Source organism: Lacerta agilis, chromosome 4 (genome assembly GCF_009819535.1).
Source record: "Lacerta agilis isolate rLacAgi1 chromosome 4, rLacAgi1.pri, whole genome shotgun sequence".
NCBI classification, from domain to species: Eukaryota; Metazoa; Chordata; class Lepidosauria; order Squamata; family Lacertidae; genus Lacerta; species Lacerta agilis.
Genome location: NC_046315.1, coordinates 9270861 through 9288445, shown reverse-complemented (window position 1 = coordinate 9288445; position 17585 = coordinate 9270861). Strand labels below are relative to the sequence as shown.

The 17585-nt window shown below is 49.0% G+C and overlaps 1 protein-coding gene across 1 annotated transcript; it reads left to right on the top strand.

The window, feature by feature from the left end:
- The first annotated feature begins 4988 nt into the window (after positions 1-4988).
- Positions 4989-15900, top strand: KCTD21 (potassium channel tetramerization domain containing 21). Its single transcript, XM_033146022.1, has 2 exons — positions 4989-5051; positions 14628-15900. The coding sequence occupies exon 2, from the start codon at positions 14657-14659 to the stop codon at positions 15437-15439; it is 783 nt and encodes a 260-aa protein (XP_033001913.1). The 5' UTR covers positions 4989-5051; positions 14628-14656; the 3' UTR covers positions 15440-15900.
- The last annotated feature ends 1685 nt before the right edge of the window (positions 15901-17585 follow it).

The window sequence follows — 17585 nt, the reverse complement described above, 5'->3', positions numbered from 1 at the left end:
AGCTGATCCTCAAAAAAACAGGGCTTTTAGAGGAGGAAAACCAGAAAAATGTTTTTTTTTCTTGTTTCCTCCTCTAAAAATGAGGTGCACCTTATGGTCCGGTGCGCCCTATGGAGCGAAAAATACAGTAAGTTATACTCAAGAGTAGGCCACACTGAAATTTCAGTGGGTTAAACTTAGTTGGGTACCCCTTTCATTGCTGGGCTGATCAGAGTTGTAGTTTGAAACAGATGGAAGGTACAAAGTTTGGGATTAGGACCTCAGGCAGCCTAGGTTTGTGTGGGGGGGGGGTGCCCATAAAATGAACACATGACCCAGCAGCCTTGGAACAAAACACTTCTCTGTTTCATCTTAGCTCATCTTTATGGCTTGCCATTATCTCAGCCTAAGCATGCTGTTCCTTTAAGAAGAAAAACCCAATAAAATCAAAACATATCCCGAAGACAGAAGTGCTTGCTTGCTTACATAGTCAATTTTCTGCATGGGGTTGAGGTTGAGGGGGTGTGCGGGGAGAGGAGAGTCTTTTGCTAGCTTTTCCCTCCCCCTTCCATCCTGCAGTAAGCAAAGAAAGGAGCCAAGAGGAAATTTCAACCTGACCTCGTCGTCCTTCATCCCTTTTCCAAAGCCACCTCCTGCTCTGCCAGCCAAGCTGTGACACCACTGACTTTCTGCATCGTCGAGATTGCTGGGCAATCTGGGCTCACTAAGACCTGCACCCTTGCTAAGCACCCGATGCTCCCGAGGGAATTATGGGCAGTGCTGCTGGCGTAAACCCTTGGGAACTTTGGGGTGCTGCAGAAGAGGAAGTGCTGAACAGTGTTCATCTCAAGGGCCACATTCCCTTTGGGGCAGCTTCCGGGGGGCCGCATGTCACTGCTGGGCAGTGCTGTCAAGTATCCCGTTTTCCCCGGGAATCTCCCTTATTTCAAGCAGTTTCCCGCTGGTATCCCTTATTTTTTTATATCCCTTTAATTTCCCGTATTTTCAAAGGAAGCAGGTCCTCTCCCTTCCCCTGCTGGCCAGAGACTGGGAAGACCTCACCTCCTGGCAGCCTCAAAGCAAGCGGGAGCCATTTCCCGCGCTTACAGGCATTGTAGCCCACGGGCAGCGTTTCCAAAATACTGTAAGCCTACTGCGCGCGTTCACATCAGTGCCGCCCACTTTTGCTTCTGGCTCCGCCCACCACTGCCATGTGACTGTCCCCGGGATAGGTGAGGCTGCTGATCCCTTATTTTCAAATCCGAAACTTGACAGCTATGCTGCTGGGTGGGGCCAGAGGAGAAAGCGGGCAGGGCTACGAATGCGAATTCCGACGTCTAGGCTCGCTTCTACACAAAACGAGATACGGGACCCAGGGGCGTCTTGCCCATAGAGGCAAGTGGCGCGGGGCGCCAGGGTGCAAAGTTCTGGAGGGTGCCTGGGAAGAGGCGGAGGCTGGACGTGGCATCTCCCACCACCAGCTCACTGCCCTCGCCCACCGCGGCAAAGCAGCGCCGTGCCTGGAGCCTCCGCCTCTTCCCCGCCAGAGGAGCCGCCCTCCAGCCGCTGCCCCCTCCTCCAGTCGCGCAAAGTTGCCGGCAACGCTGTAAAAAAGTGAGCAACTCTGTGAAATGAGGGGGGGGGCGCCAGAGGGATCTTTGAACCACGGCGCCAGATATATTTGATGTTTTATGATGCTTTTATATTTGTTGGAAGCAACCAAGATGGACAGGGTACAAGTACAACAACAACAAGAGGAAGAGGAAGAGGAGGAGGAAGAGGAGGAGGAAGAGGAAGAAGAAGAAGAAGTAGTTAAGTCCCACAGTGGTGGGGCTTCCCCCCCCCCCAGCAAGTCTGCATATGATCAAAAGTTTTTATTACTACCCTTTCTGAAGAATCAATTTGCTTTGCCTAACAAAACCATCATTTTCCTTCATCAAACAGACCTGGAAGAAATCTCTTGCGATTTCTGTCTGCGGATTCCACAAACACAAGAAATGAAAAGGAGTGAATATGGAACACTTGCACAACTTGAAATGAATGGGTTTTATACCATAATTATATGACACTTCCGGCGAAGAGAAAGTGTGTATCATAAAAAAGAGGGTATTTTGTTCGGTATAGAGCCGAGTACCAGATCTCAGAAATAACATAACTGTCATGCTGAATCAGGTCAAAGTCCTACCGCTCCCAGATTTATGTCTCCGGCAGTGTGCAGTCAAATGACTCAGAGAAGTCTACAAGTCAGGTATAATGAAAATGGCCAGTCCCTGTCCCTGTCCCCCCTCCCTCTCCCTGCTTGCAGCCAGTAATGACAGGTATACTGATGCCCCTATTTGCAGAAACACAATTTTAGTTAACATGGCCGATAGTCAATGACAGACGTAGCCTTCATGAAAGTGCCCAAGTCATCTGTAATAACAGCCATAACACCTATGCCAAGACAGTCAATAAGTTCAAAGTGTGGTGGCTTCTTTTTGTTGGCCTAAACTCATCTTCCCCAACCTGGTGCTCTCCAGATGTTTGGGACTTCAGCTCCAACCTGGAGGACACCCAGTGAACCTAATAACAGTGGCATAGCATGGATTGCTGGTGCCCGGGGCAGGCAAGACACCAATGGCACCAGAAGGTACCCCCCTCCTCAAGCCAAGCGGAGCCACGTCTCGTAACCCACCCACCCGTGCAGGGTAGAGCCTGGCCAGCCAACGCAGCCCTTGGTGGGGGATGCCTCCTGACACCTACGAAGAAGAGTGCCAGGCCGGGCTGCGCTGGGGTTGCCCACTGTGGGCTTGGGCTGCTTTGCTGCCTTTGCCGGGGTAGAGCGGGATCCCCCAAAGCCGGCACCTGTGGGGGGAGTACCTGGTTACACCCCCTCAGAATTTTGCACCCAGGACCTCCCCCCTCCCCTACACCATGCCACTGCTTAGGAAGAGCCCTGCTTGATCAGACCAATGGCCCATCTAGTCCAGCACCCTCACAGGAGACTTACAGGTGGTGTTTGTACAGTGGCTAGTATCCCAGAGAGCCCCGGGTTCAAATCCCCACTCTTGTCACATAGCTCACTGCGCCAATCACTCTCTCTGCCCAACCAACCGACGAGATTATTGCAAGGATGAAACGTACAGGTGCACATCTATTTCTTACTGCGTTAACATCCTGCCTTTCCTCCAAGGAGCTCGAGGCAGCATGCACTCCCCAGTTCACAACAACCCTGCCAGGTAGGTTAGGCAGCGGCTGGCCCAAGGTCACGCCCAGTGAGCTTCAAGGCTGCGTGGGGATTTGAACCCCTGTCTCTCAGGTCCTAGCCTGACACTCTAACCACTACACACAGCTGGAGAACCTTTCACAATACTTTGCGCTCCTTAAAGAAATGGCACAATAGAATAAATAAATGCATTGATTTACCGCACCACAACTGCACTTCTCTGATGGCTCTAATTCTGCAGCAGTTCTTATTACAGAAGTACCAGTACGTGGTGGCGACAGAATGGAGAGAGCATAAATTTCAGTCTGAGTTAGCAACGAGGCAGCCTCGCTACTGGCGTTCCCCCTGGACTACTTCTTGCATCATGTCAATAAGCCTGACAACTTTTTTGTTTTTTGCCAAGGGTTTGATCTGCTGCAGGAACATTCCTCCATCTTTCCACACTTGCTATTCCCTTCGCAGACTCACCTGTCTCGCCAAAACCTTCCATACAGTTACTTAGTTCACAAGAGGACGGCAGCCCCAGGGAAAAGAACAAGTGACAGGAACAAAAAAAAAAATCAAATTGAATCAATAACTGGTGCTCCAAAATCAGTTCCCAAAACCACATATTGGCCTTCAAAGAGATGAAGTTCCTGCATTGCAGGGCGTTGGACCCGATGACCCTTTGGGTCCCTTCCAACTCTGCATTTCTAAGTCATCCTCCAGGAAAAAAAGAGCAGCACCGAGCATGTGCAGAGTGCATCTTAAGCAGCTAGAAGACAACATAGGAAGAGCGCAGCTGCATTAACCCAAAGATCGATGGTCACTTTCCCTGCCGGACCCCTCCGGAAAGACCACAAAGTGGGGGCAACAGGGCAATTGCCCTCTTCTGTCATTTGCCACCCAGCACCAAGCACTCAGGGGTATACTGCCGCTAAACATGGAGGCTCTGCACTGCTAGCACAGCCGCATCTAACCTCCATGAATTCAGCTGTGATCCCTGCATTGCACGGGGTTGGTCTAGATGAGCCGTCGGGTCCCTTTCCAACTCTACGACGCTACGGACTTGGAAGAGGGGTTTGCACTGAGATTCTGAGCCGAGGAAGCTCCCCAAACCCAAAGGACCGAATGGGGCCACCCTGCGCCCATTTACCTGGGGGCAATTTCCCCTCCCGCTTGCAAAACCCAGAGGCGCTTCCTCGCAGAGGAACCTTCCGCACTGCACGCGCGCGTTACCATTGCGCAAAACAGGGAGCCGCGGGGAGGCGAGCGAGCAAGCAAGCAAGCGAAAAAGGGAGGCGGCCGTTCACTTACTTCTCTCTCCAGGTGCAGAAGACGCCTTTGCAAATAATAATAATAATAGCAACGCCCCACTTTTCCTCCAGTGTCCCGCTTGCAAAAAACAAAACAAAACCCCAGACCTGGTGGTACAGAGGGAAAGCGCCAGGAGCTGCTTGCTGCAGCCGGCGCTCATCACCAGGGAACCACCTCCGGCTGCTTTAGGAGATGGGCTCGCTCTGTGGGTTTGTTTGTTTTTACCCTCCCTCCCCCCCCCCGGAATCACAATTCCAGGGCTGTGTCCCCTTTAACACCAGCTGATCGCAGGCCGCCTTTGCCCCGGAGCCGCCTGGGAGTTGTAGTCCCGTCCCCGGCATGCGGCGCTGGCACCGGAGGGGCCCAGGAAATACAGTTCCCACGGAGCATTGCGGCCGGCTGGGGCTTCCCTTCGTCTCCTAGGCAGGGCATATCCACCTCTCTCTCTTTGCCTCCCCCCCCTCCCCAGTCCACCCAGTCTTTCCCATCGTGTTTTTTTTTTTTCCTCTCCCTTTCCCCACCCCCCAGAAGCATCTGCGACAGGGGTCCAAGCAGGTTGGCAGCGCGACAGGTAAGTGATGCGAAGGAGCCAGGTGCGCGAAAGGGGGCGGAGGAGGATGCCGGGGGGAAGCCCTCCAATGAATGGGATGCTGGCTGATCGCAGGAGAGATCAACTGGGGGATCCCAAAGGCTGGGCCCCTCAGAGGCATGCCTGTGGCTCAAGGTGCATGATGCCCGTTGTTGGGGTTTTTTGTTTGTTTGTTTGTTTGGGGGGGGGAGGCTTTTAAAACCTAACTGGCTAAGAAGTCGCATTTCTAACGAAAACTGTCGGAAAGTTCCTCTGGCGCTAGGGAAGGGAGGGCTGCATCTGTTGAGTTTCCGCCCGCCCTGCAGTTAAAGGTGACTGGTTACAGGCATGTGCCAGGTCCTTTTCCGGTTTGACATTGTCCTTCCACTTTGGTACCCAAGCCAACCATTTATACACGCTTACATAAATGGTTGTTATCAAGGCAACATGTCCGTATCTAAACGTCTTCCAACATTTCTTAAATAATACAGAACAACAAGGCCCCTACGCAACGGTAAAAGGTATATTCATATTATTTTCCCCACCGTAAGTTACCTTACAATAGTCAATAAAAGGACGCAGCTCTATTACAAAGTCTGCTGCCACCCCATAATCTTACAACCTCCTTGTTTCTAGTCTTTGTGCTGTCTGATCATTTTTTTTATTCAGTCTCTGCATGCAAATGCCTTTACTTTTCTCCAGCTCTTTGCAGTATTTATTTCTGCTCATTTAGATGTGTGCTTGTGTAGACACATAAAAATATACCCATTTATAACCTAGACTCTTTCCCCCCCTTTTTTACTCATTATAGGGAGTTGTGATAGTCCAGTGGCTAGAGAGATGGCCTTGGAAGTTCGAAACACAATTTTATGCCATAGCTTTAGCTGTGAAGGTGACCGGGGGCTTTGGGGTCAGTCACCTTTTTTTCTGCCTAACCTACCTCGCAAATTTGTTGTTGCATGAAAATGCCATCCGCTTTGGAGGAGAGGCAGGCAAGTCAGCCAGCCATGAATGAGACATAAATACGGTAAACCCTCTGCAGTAGGCCGTATTATTTCTGTTTTGGAGAAGGGAAACCATGATTTAAAATTGCCCAGAGCCTCTCAGCAATTTCCATTGCCGAGGTGGGACAGAGATCCAGGTCTCTCACTCCATCCTAACTCTAGGGAGAGACTGCAGCTCATTTGTAGAACATTCGTCTCACACGCAGAAGGTCCCAGGTATCTCCCGTTTTGAAAAAGGAACTGGATAACAGATAATGTGAAAGATTCTTTTCACATGTACTACTGTCAAGTCAGATGTCCCCCCTCTTATATTTGTGCAGCTGGTTACTCCTGCCTAAGTTTAGAACAGGCATCCCCAACCTTCAGCCCTCCAGATGTTTTGGACTACAATTCCCATCATCCCTGACCACTGGTCCTGTTAGCTAGGGATGAAGGGAGTTGTAGCCCAAAACATCTGGAGGGCCGTAGGTTGGGGGTGCCTGGTTGAGAACCTTAGATTTGTCCCTACTGAAATGCATTTTGTTACTTTGTTTTGGCCCAGTTCACCAATCTTTTCAGGGCATCTTGAATTCAAATTCTGTCTTCTGCAGTGTCATCTGCCAATTGGATGAGCACCCCCTCAATTCCTGCTTCCATGTCATTTATAAAGATGTTGAACAACAACGGGCCCAGGACAGCACCCCATTTGTCACTTTTTCCCAGGATGATATGAGGAACCATTAGTGAGCGCTCTTTGGGTTTGGTTAGTAAACCAGCTACAAATCAACCTAACAGTTACCTCGTCCAGCCCATAGTTTACCAGCTTTAACATGAGTATATCATGGAGGACTTTGTCAAGGTCTTACTGAAATCAAGATACACTATGTCCACAGCATTCCCCTGATCCACCAAGCTTGTATCTCCATCAAAGCTTGTATCTCCATCTTCTGGCATGACTTGTTTTTAAGAAACCCATGCTTTGGTCTTAGTAATCAAGGCATCCTTTTCTAAGTGCTCACAGACCGACCATTCAATTATCTCTTCTAGGACTTTTCCTGGTATCCACGTCAAGCTGATCTGTCGCTAGTTATCAGGGTCAACACTGGCCTATCTCTAGTCTCTAGTCTGCAGAAACCTCACCTGTTCTCCAAGAATTCTCAAAGATTGTAAACAAAGGCTCTGAGATTCTATCTGCAAATTCATTTAGTACCCTTGGGTGCAGCTCATCAGGCCCTGGAGATTTGAATTCATTTAAAATAGGTACCCGTTAGCTTCTGTCTTTCACCCAATAGCATTTCTCTGTCTTCTCCATGCACAGGAACTACTGCTTGCTTGTTCTTCCTCTTGCTTCCAACATATCCGAAGAAACATTATTATTATTATTATTAACCTTTTTTTTTTGAAAGTCTGAGCTCATTCTGAGCTTTAGCCCGCCTGACCTTCTCCCTGCGACCGTTTGCTGTTTGCATAGTAGTACATTGAAGTGATAAATGTGAAGAGGAAATTTCATAGTTTAGGGGCCGCCACAGAGAAGGCCCTGTCCCTTGATACACCCACTACCACCACCTCGATCTTGCAAGGGCAGCAGAATTACCAAGAGGATTCTCTCTGCAGATCTTAACACAGAGGAGGGGAGGAGGAGGAGGCCTTGCAGATATTTAGGGCTTAAGTCGTTTAGAACTTTTAAGCACTAATGTGATACTGCCAAGTTACATGTAACGGGTGAGGGTAAAAATGCTCTGTCTGAGACGATGAAGCCGTGTTCCTAGTCAGAGTAGGAAATAGTAGCTAATGGGCAAATAGTTCGACAACTTCTATCCTAGGGAGAAAGAGGGATGCTATACTTTCTGGCAGATCTGTTTCGATATGACTTTTGTCTGCTGGGTCCAACATTAGAATGCCTTCTGAATGCAAAGTTGTTGAAAGCCAAGATAATCGCAAGACCTGAGCTGCACGCAAAGCCCTTTGCATGACCTCAGCTCCTTGGAAAGATGAATGTAGCTAGATTAGGCTTGTTAGAGGCAAGGTAAAATTAAATTAAGCTTGCCGCGATCTCCGCAGTTAATTGAGAGTAAGCTTGGCTGAATTCACGGAAACTTCCTTCTGAGTAATCATGATTGGGATCGGGCCAGGGGGCAGACCCTGATGGCCGAACCAGTTTTTCAGTTTGTGTGTCTGAGGGCAGACGGCAAGCCAGAATTGATAAACCATCTGTTAATACACGGCTGGTTCCTTTTATCTAAGAGCACCAACCTGGATTACCTATGATCTTCTCTTCAAAGGTAGGACTGGTTTTAAGGGATTAAAGGTATAACAAAGTGGGGAAATGGGGGCCAAAAATATCAGACAGGATATGTGCAAATATACCTTGATTAGCCGCACCTTGCCTTACGATAAAGCCCTGAAGATAAACATGGAGATATTTTGGAAGGAAGGGTTTTTTTTAGGGTAGGTTTTAAAGTGTGGTTGAGGCCGCGGTGGCCTTAATGTTGCTTATGTGGAGAGCCAGTGTGGTGTAGTGGTTAAGAGCGGTAGACTCGTAATCTGGGGAACCGGGTTCGCTTCCCCGCTCCTCCGCATGCAGCTGCTGGGTGACCTTGGGCTAGCCACACTTCTCTGAAGTCTCTCAGCCCCACTCACCTCACAGAGTGTTTGTTGTGAGGGAGGAAGGGAAAGGAGAATGTTAGCCGCTTTGAGACTCCTTCGGGTAGTGATAAAGCGGGATATCAAATCCAAACTCTTCTTCTTCTTCTTCTTCTTCTTCTTCTTCTTCTTCTTCTTCTGTAGTTAGTTGTCTAACCCTCTCTCATACACCCCAGGGCGCAGGGGAACTTACATCAACGTCTGTAGGTTGTTTTTGCTTGCAGCGCAGCTCAGTTTTGGAACCTCCTCTGAAGGCAGGTTGGCACTTCCGTAACAAGGCTTTTGCCAATTTGACACCCTCCAGATATCTTGGACTGCAACTACAACTCCCATCAGCACCAGACACCATGGCCAGTGGTGGTGTCAGGGATGCTGGGAGTCAGTCCAGCAATATCTGGAGTGCCACAGTTACAGGTAGGTAGCCGTGTTGGTCTGCCATAGTCAAAACAAAATAAAAAATAAAAATATTCCTTCCAGTAGCACCTTAGAGACAAACTTAATTTTGTTATTCAGTGTATCTGAAGAAGTGTGCATGCACACGAAAGCTCATACCAAGAACAAACTTAGTTGGTCTCTAAGGTGCTACTGGAAGGAATTTTATTATTATTATTATTTTGGAGTGCCACAGGTTACTCACCTGGTCAGCACTGACTGACAACAACTCCAGGGATTTCAGAACATAAGAATATAAAGTTGCACCTTGTTTTTCGAACAGTTAGTTCTCAAATGTTTTGGCTCCCGAATGCTGCAAACTCAGAAGTGAGTGTTCTGGTTTGCGAACTATTTTTGAAATCCGAACATCCGATGCGGCTTTTGATTGGCTGCAGGAGGTTCCTGCAGCCAATCAGAAGCCGTGCTTTCGTTTCCGAACGTTTTGGAAGTTGAATGGACTTCCGGAAACGATTCCATTCGACTTCCAAGGGACGACTGTAGTGAGTCTTCTGTATCCAGCCATTCGCCCTTACCCTCCAACATTTCTCTCATAAAAGTGGGGATGTCTTATTAGTAATATTTTTATTAACCCCACCCATCTGACTTGGTTGCCTCAGCCACTCTGGCTAGCTTCCAACATATATAAAAAAAATACTAAAATGTTAAACTTCAGATAACTATATGCATCAAGCATATATGCATCCACTGCAACTCCACACAAGTCTCATTTCTTTGCACTGAGCTATGGCTCTTTCACAGCCTTTCCTATGCAGACAGGCACAAAATCGTCCCCCAAGTTAGCCGTCACTCCGCACAGAAGTGTATCCTTGCTTCAAGTTAAATACAGAACAGCTCTGGCCAGTTGTTTGACATTTTTTCAAGGTCAGTTAATCCCCTGCTTTGCAGATAGTTATTTTAAAAACAAAGGGGGTGGAATTTGCGCGGGAGCAAAAGTTCTTTGGCGCAGCCACTTGTTTTAAAGCTGGGCCGTTGGGTCGGACCACAAGCACAGAGCAGGTCAAGAAAGCAAATATCCACATAGGACTCAAAGGTCCTTCACCAGCGACCTTTGACCCATATGTACATCAGCATTCTTCACCCAAGGGGGCGTTTCCTACCTGCGATTCAGATATCCTCCAGGTATTATGTAGGCCTCAAGTCAGCGATGGCTAAACCTCAGTATACCTGAAGGAGCGTCTCCACGCCCATCACTCAGCCCGGACACTGAGCTCCAGCTCCGAGGGCCTTTTGGCCGTTCCCTCCCTGCGAGAAGCGAGGTTACAGGGAACCAGGCAAGAGGGCCTTTTCGGTGGTGGCGCCCGCCCTGTGGAATGCCCTCCTATCTGATGTGAAGGATATAAACAACTACCTGACTTTTGGAAGACATCTGAAGACAGCCCTGTGTTGTGAAGTTTTTTAATGTTTGTCGTTTTATTATGTTTTTATATTTTGCTGGAAGCTGTCCAGAGTGGCTGGGAAACCCAGCCAGATGGGCATGGTATAAATATAAATATAAATATAAATATAAATAATTACTACTACTACAGTGGTACCATAGTTCTTGAACTTAATCCGTTCCGGGAGTCCGTTTGACTCTCAAAACCATTCGAAAACCAAAGCACGGCTTCCAATTGGCTGCAGGAGCTTCCTGCGCTCTAAGTACAAGCCGCATTGAACGTTCGGCTTCCGAAAAGCATTTGCAAACACTTATTTTCGGTTTTGCGGCGTTCAGGAACTGATTTGTTTGGCAACTAAGCCATTCGGGAACCAAGGTTCCACTGTATATGCCTCTTAATTATCCACCAGCATAATGGCATTTTGCCCCCTTGGCAATGGGCACCTATGGATGGCGGCTAACAGATTGTCAAGGAAATAAGCAGCTACCCTATTTTTAAGAGACATCTGAAGGCAGCCCTGTTTAGGGACGTTTTTAATACTTAATGGTGTATTGTTTTAACATTCGTTTGGGAGCCGCCCAGAGTGGCTGGGGAAGCTCAGCCAGATGGGCGGGGTACAAATAAATTATTATTATTATTATTATTATTATTATTATTATTATTATTATTATTATTTTGTGCTTCAGAGTCTTAACAACAACAACTCAGGTCGTCTCCAGCTGAATGGTTGCTTATAAGTTTACAGCTGATACAACGTACAACGAAGGGTTTTTATTATTATGATTCCTAATTTTATACGCATTCTTCACATTGTTTTATTTATTTGTTATTTGTTCCATTTATTAACCGCCTCCTCTAAAATATTTAGAAGCAATTTAACAATAAAAGCATAGACAAAGCAAAAATCAGACCCGGCTTCCCATAAGAGGCATTTGTCTGTTTGGTCACTGTGAGAATTAGATGGTGGGCTACCTTCTCAGGAATATATGGCTGGCCACTATTGGACTTAGGACACAGCTACATTAGTTTTAAACGTGTTATAACACCATGACACCAGATGGCGCTGTAGAGTTCGATCCTTCGCTGACGTGATTTCCCATTTTGAGCTTTGCAACGTTTTTTCCTGAAACGGTTTTTTTAATGTGTGTAGAAAGATCCAGCCTTAGAATGCAGATGGAAAACTTCTGCTCACCCAGCAAAACAATTCTTACGTTTCTTATCCCTCGTGTTTCCCTTGACACCCTAATTTGCTTACCCCCTTACCAGAGGCGTCTTAGCCATAGAGGCTACTGGCGCAAGGCACCAGGGCGCCACGGCCAGGAGGGCGCCTCCACCATGCCACGCCGTGCCAAGAGCTGCCCTCCAGCCCTGCCAGAAGCCCTGCCCTCGCCCCCCTCTTCTCAGGTTGCGGGCGCCGTCGTGGGGATGTCGTTGCGTGGCAGTGCGGGCAGCCTTGACTGTGAGGCGGTGGCCGAGGACAGGCCTCCGCCGCCGCCGCCTCTCCCTTGGCCGCGGGAATCCCCTCGTCCGCCGCCCGTGGTGGGAACAGCTCCCAAGGAGCTTCATCCTCCGCGTCACCGGAGCCCACTGCCCCCAGTGGTGCAGCTAGCTGCTTGGGCTCCCTGCGCGCGGGGGCACCGGGGGGATCTTGCACCAGGGCGCCGGTTATGCTTAAGACGGTCCTGGGTCTTACCTCATGGATGGGTTGGTGAAATGGTCATTCCAGCCTTAGATCTCACCTGACGCAGGGAATAAAGAGTCGTGGGGGAAGGCCCGTCCACGCTGCCAACTGTTATTCTTCTCTTCCATAACATGCAAGGGTTCAGCACGCCGTGTCATAATGGATTGAAGGGGGTATGAAAGTTCTGACTCCTAACACACCTTTCCGTAACCTGGTGCAGTGCTACCTTGGTTCTCAAACTTAATCCGTTCCGGAAGTCCGTTCCAAAACCAAAGCGTTCCAAAACCAAGGCGCGCTTTTCCCATAGAAAGTAATGCAAAACGGATTAATCCCTTCCAGACTTTTAAAAACAACCCCTAAAACAGCAATTCAGCATGAATTTTACTAACAAGACCAATGTGCTGTACTATAAAATAAATAAGTCAGTATTGTAGATGATAAAAATTAAAATAATTTCCCCCCCTTACCTGCACTGATGATAGTCATTGTTTGGATGGGGGGCTTTTATCCATTTCCGCAGTCACACAATCAATCGATCAATCAGTAGCTGAACTGGGTTCCACACAGTCACAAAAACAGATTAACCGAAAAAGCCTCAAAAACAAAAACACAAAATACATAGCAAAAACAAAAGCACCAAACTTAATCTGTTCCGGAACATCGTTTGACTTCCGAAATGTTCAAAAACCAAGGCGCGGCTTCTGATTTGTGCTGCCGCCCTTGAAACAATAGCTGACAGCCGCATCAGACGTTCGGCTTTCGAAAAAGGTTAGAACACCAGAACACTTACTTCCTGGTTTTTGGCGTTTGAGAACCAAGTAGGGTCCTCAGATTGTCGTTGTACTCCAACCACCCATCAGCCCCAGCCAGGAAGGGGTGATGGGAATTTCATTAGCAAGTTTCTCTTCCTTTATTCCTGACATTTATACCCCACGAGAGGAGCTCAAGGCAGCATACATGGTTTTCATTCCCCTGTTTCATCCTCACAATAACCCCGTGAGTCAGGATTTGAACCCAGGTCTCCTAGGTCCTAGTCTGACTTTCTAACTACGCTGGCTTTGTGCCGATTAATAAATTAGCAGACGTTGTAAAGGGACCTTGTCTCCAAATGGTAACTGGCCTCGGCAGAAGATCTAGTGGTGGACTTGCGTGCAGTTTCTTGAATTTACAGCCCAGAGATTTCCAAAGGGGAAATTGTCGTTGACTTTGAGGCAAACTGGCACTCAGCACTGCTGCTGCTGACCAGTGACTACAGGTCTCCATTTCCTTGTGCCCAAGAACTCATTCACACAGATTCATACCATCGGCTGATTTCCTCTTCACCGCGTTACTCTGAAATTGGAAGCCTGGTGGCATCTGAACCTCCGAAGTAGCTATACTGAAAAGTATTGTGTCTTCTGGAGATGTGGATTCTACCTGTGGAAGTTTTGTTCCCACTTGCAAGCCTACGCTGAAAGCTGCAGTTACGATCTTGCACGTGGGAACCAAACACCTAGAAAGTGTTGTTTAACAGTGGAATTATCTCCCTCAGGAGGTGGTGGACTCTCCTTCCTTGGGAGGTTTTTAAGCAGAGGTTGGGTGGGCCTCTGTCCTGGATGCTTTAGCTGAGATTCCTGCAGGTGACCCTCGGGGTCCCTTCCAACTCTACTGATTCTATGATTCTATAATACAGCCTTCTAGGTGCTAGTACAGGTGTGCAAAGCCCTAATCAGCTTGGAAGCAGGATACCCGAAAGATCATCTCACCCCTTAGATCAGGGGTCAGCAACCTTTTTCAGCCGTGGGCCGGTCAACCGTGCCTCAGACCATGTGGTGGGCCGGACTACATTTTTTGGGGGTGGAAATAAACGAATCCCAAGCCCCACAAATAACCCAGAGATGCATTTTAAATAAAAGGACACATTCTACTCGCTGATTCCCGGACCATCCGTGGGTCGGATTGAGAAGGCAATTGGGCCGCACCTGGCCCATGGGCCTTAGGTTGCCTACCCCTGCCGTAGATACACAACCAGTTGTTGTGCTCTGCAGGAGAAGACTTCCTGCTGATACTGCCAGGGGCTGGCTGGAGACTGAGGAGTGGTAGCCAGGCAAACTGAGGAGTGGGCCCCTGGGGAAAAGGGGGTTAGAAGCTGAAGGAAAAGGGGATCTGGGGGAGCCCGTAACAGCCAGAGTCAGGCAGGAGAAGCTGCAGGGTTGGAGAGTGAAGAGAAGGTCCAGGAGGACAAGAGGGATGGGTCCGTCTGGTGGAGAGTCAAGGGCTTTCACATCTCCTCCTCCTCCTCCTCCTCCTCATGTTCCTTCACCTCTCCTGCTCCACCAGAAGAGGACTGAAGAGGGAGGTAAATGGAAGAATTTTCATGCACTCGAGTTTCTCCCCCTCCAAAAAAACCCCACCCCTAAATGATGCATATGCTAATATCTGATGCTCATTCCTTCCATCCCAGATCTGCTCCTGACCTCCCTTCCTCCCACCATGTCAGAGCCTATAACGCTAAACGTTGGTGGGAAGCTGTACACAACATCGCTGTCCACCTTGACCAGCTTCCCGGACTCCATGCTGGGTGCCATGTTCAGCGGGAACCTGCCAACCAAGAGGGACAGCCAAGGCAACTGCTTCATCGACCGGGACGGCAAGGTTTTCCGCTACATCCTCAACTTCCTGAGAACCTCCCACCTGGACCTCCCAGAGGACTTCCAAGAAATGGGCCTGCTCCGCCGAGAAGCAGATTTTTACCAGGTCCAGCCGCTGATCGAGGCCCTGCAGGAGAAGGAGGTGGAGCTCTCCAGGGCAGAGAAGAACGCCATGCTCAACATCAGCTTGGACCAGAGGACTCAGACGGTTCACTTCACCGTCCGGGAAGCTCCCCAGATCTACAGCTTGTCCTCTTCCAACATGGAAGTGTTCAACGCTCACATCTTCAGCACCTCCAGTTTGTTCCTCAAACTTCTGGGCTCCAAACTCTACTACTGTTTCAACGGCAACCTGTCCTCGATATCCAGTTACCTCCAGGATCCCTACCACGTGACCTTGGATTGGGTTGCCAGCGTGGAAGGGCTGCCGGAAGAGGAGTACACCAGGCAGAACTTAAACAGGTTGTGGGTCCTCCCGGCCAAGAAGCAGATCAACAGCTTCCAGGTGTTTGTAGAGGAGGTACTGAAAATCGCCATGAGCGATGGCTTCTGCGTCGACTCCTCTCACCCGCACGCCTCGGATTTTATGAACAACAAAATTATCCGGCTTATACGGTACAAGTAGGCGGGGCTTCTTCGTCCCCCCCACCCCCCCAGTTCCGCTACACATAGCAACGATGCGCTGAGGTTCGTGGGTTTCCCTTTTCGAGCCCGCTTCACGAATCGTGCGCTAATAACCTGAATTACGAAACTAGAGTTTTCTGCTTAACAGACTAACCAGTGTATGTCGAAACTCCGGATTAGGGATGCGTGAGACGGATTGGTTTGTGGGCCAGGTGGTAGCGGGGACTGAGGAAGGTCTCTGGTTCCGTGTCAACCAATTGCCCTTCTTCTAAGATGCATCATCGAGAAGGGACCGGTCTGTTCCTGTGGGCACCGGCAATGACATCAGCACTGGGGGCATTATGTACTGCCCTTGCATGTTCGATGCTATATTGTGCCCGGCAAGGAAGAGGCAGAAAGGGCGAGGGAGGGGGAATGTTGATGGATAAATCTGTTTCCCAAACGGCACAATGCCAGAATGAAGCTGTTCATCCCTGATCTGTGGGGTTGACAGGGCAAAATAGCAATATTTAACTGTTTACACAGAGACCGGGAGTTGTGAAGAGATCCCACGTTTTGTTTAATGACCGGGTGACTCATTTTAACCTCCCTGCCTCATTTTCCCCACTGGGAAGAGACTTGTGCAATCCTAACTTACTACAAAGGGCGGCCAAGAGGCTAAAGGCGGTCAAGGATGTCCGTGTTTGTGCAAGAGCTGGAGGATTCTGGGCGGGAGAGACTTTCTGACCCGAGCAGGGCATGATAACCATTGGAGTTCGATTCCTTCCTCGGTCACAACATAACGTCTCTGGCACATAGATATGAAATTGCCCAAGTTCCCCCAGTGCAACAGTTTGCCTCCATGCTGTCGCTGTTTCCTTTAATGTGAATGACCAGTTGTAAGATTCAAACGATCTGAAGAGGCGGCCTCCGGGATATTTGGGTCTTTTGCCTGTGGTACAAAATGGAGCGTGGCTTCATGGTACTAGGCTAGTGGGGGATATCTGTCTCTGCTAGCTGGCTGCTAGGTAGAACGTAGGGCTGTAGCTCAGTGGCAGAGCCTCTGCTTTGCATTCAGAAGGCCCCAGGTTCAATCCCCAGCTTCTGCAGATAGGACTGGGAATATCCCCAACCGAACTCTGAAGTGCCGCTGCCCGTATGCGTGGATGACACAGCGCTAGGGAAACAAATGGTCTTGGTAAAACGTCAGCTTCCTATGACCCCGTTTGTTCCTAAGGAGAAAGGAAGCATCTGAAAAACTGCCTAGCATCTATGTGGAGAGTGCAGCTAACACGCACTAGACAAATGCAAGATCACAGAATTGTAGAGTTGGAAGGGACTATGTGGGTCATCTAGTCCAACCCCCAACCCTGGGGCTTGAACCCATGACCCTGACATTAAGAGCTACGTGGCTCAGGGCTGAGCTACCAGCTGAGCTACATGGCTTGGGGCCATGATATCGCCTTCCAGCCTTTCCAGAACCAGCCAGCAAAAGGAGCATTTTGCAGCTGGTTACCCCAGCACTAATAATAATAATAATAATAATACAAAATTAAAAAAATTCCTTCCAGTAGCACCTTAGAGAACAACTAAGTTTGTTCTTGGTATATAATAATTTATTACTTATACCCCAGCCACTCTGAGCAGCTCCCAACAAAATATTTTAAACACATAAAACATCAAACATTGAAAACTTCCCTAAACAGGGCTGCCTTCAGATGTCTTCTAAAAGTCAGGTTTATTTCCTTGGCATCTGGTGGGAGGGTGTTCCACGGGGCGGGCGCCACCACCGAGAAGGCCCTCTGCCTGGTTCCCTGCAACCTCACTTCTCACAGTGAGGGTACCACCAGAAGGCCCTCGGAGCTGGACCTCAGGGTCCGGGCTGAACGATGGGGGTGGAGACGCTCCTTCAGGTCTACTGGGGCGAGGCCGTTTCGGGCTTTCAAGGTCAGCACCAACACTTTGAATTGTGCTCGGAAACGTACTGGGAGCCAATGCAGGTCTTTCAGGACTGTGTTATATGGTCTCGGAGGCCACTCCCAGTCACATGGATTCTCAGAGCCAAAAGAAAAAGAAGAAGAAGAAGAAGAAGAGTTTGGATTTGATATCCCGCTTTTCACTACCTGAAGGAGTCTCAAAGCGGCTAACATTCTCCTTTCCCTTCCTCC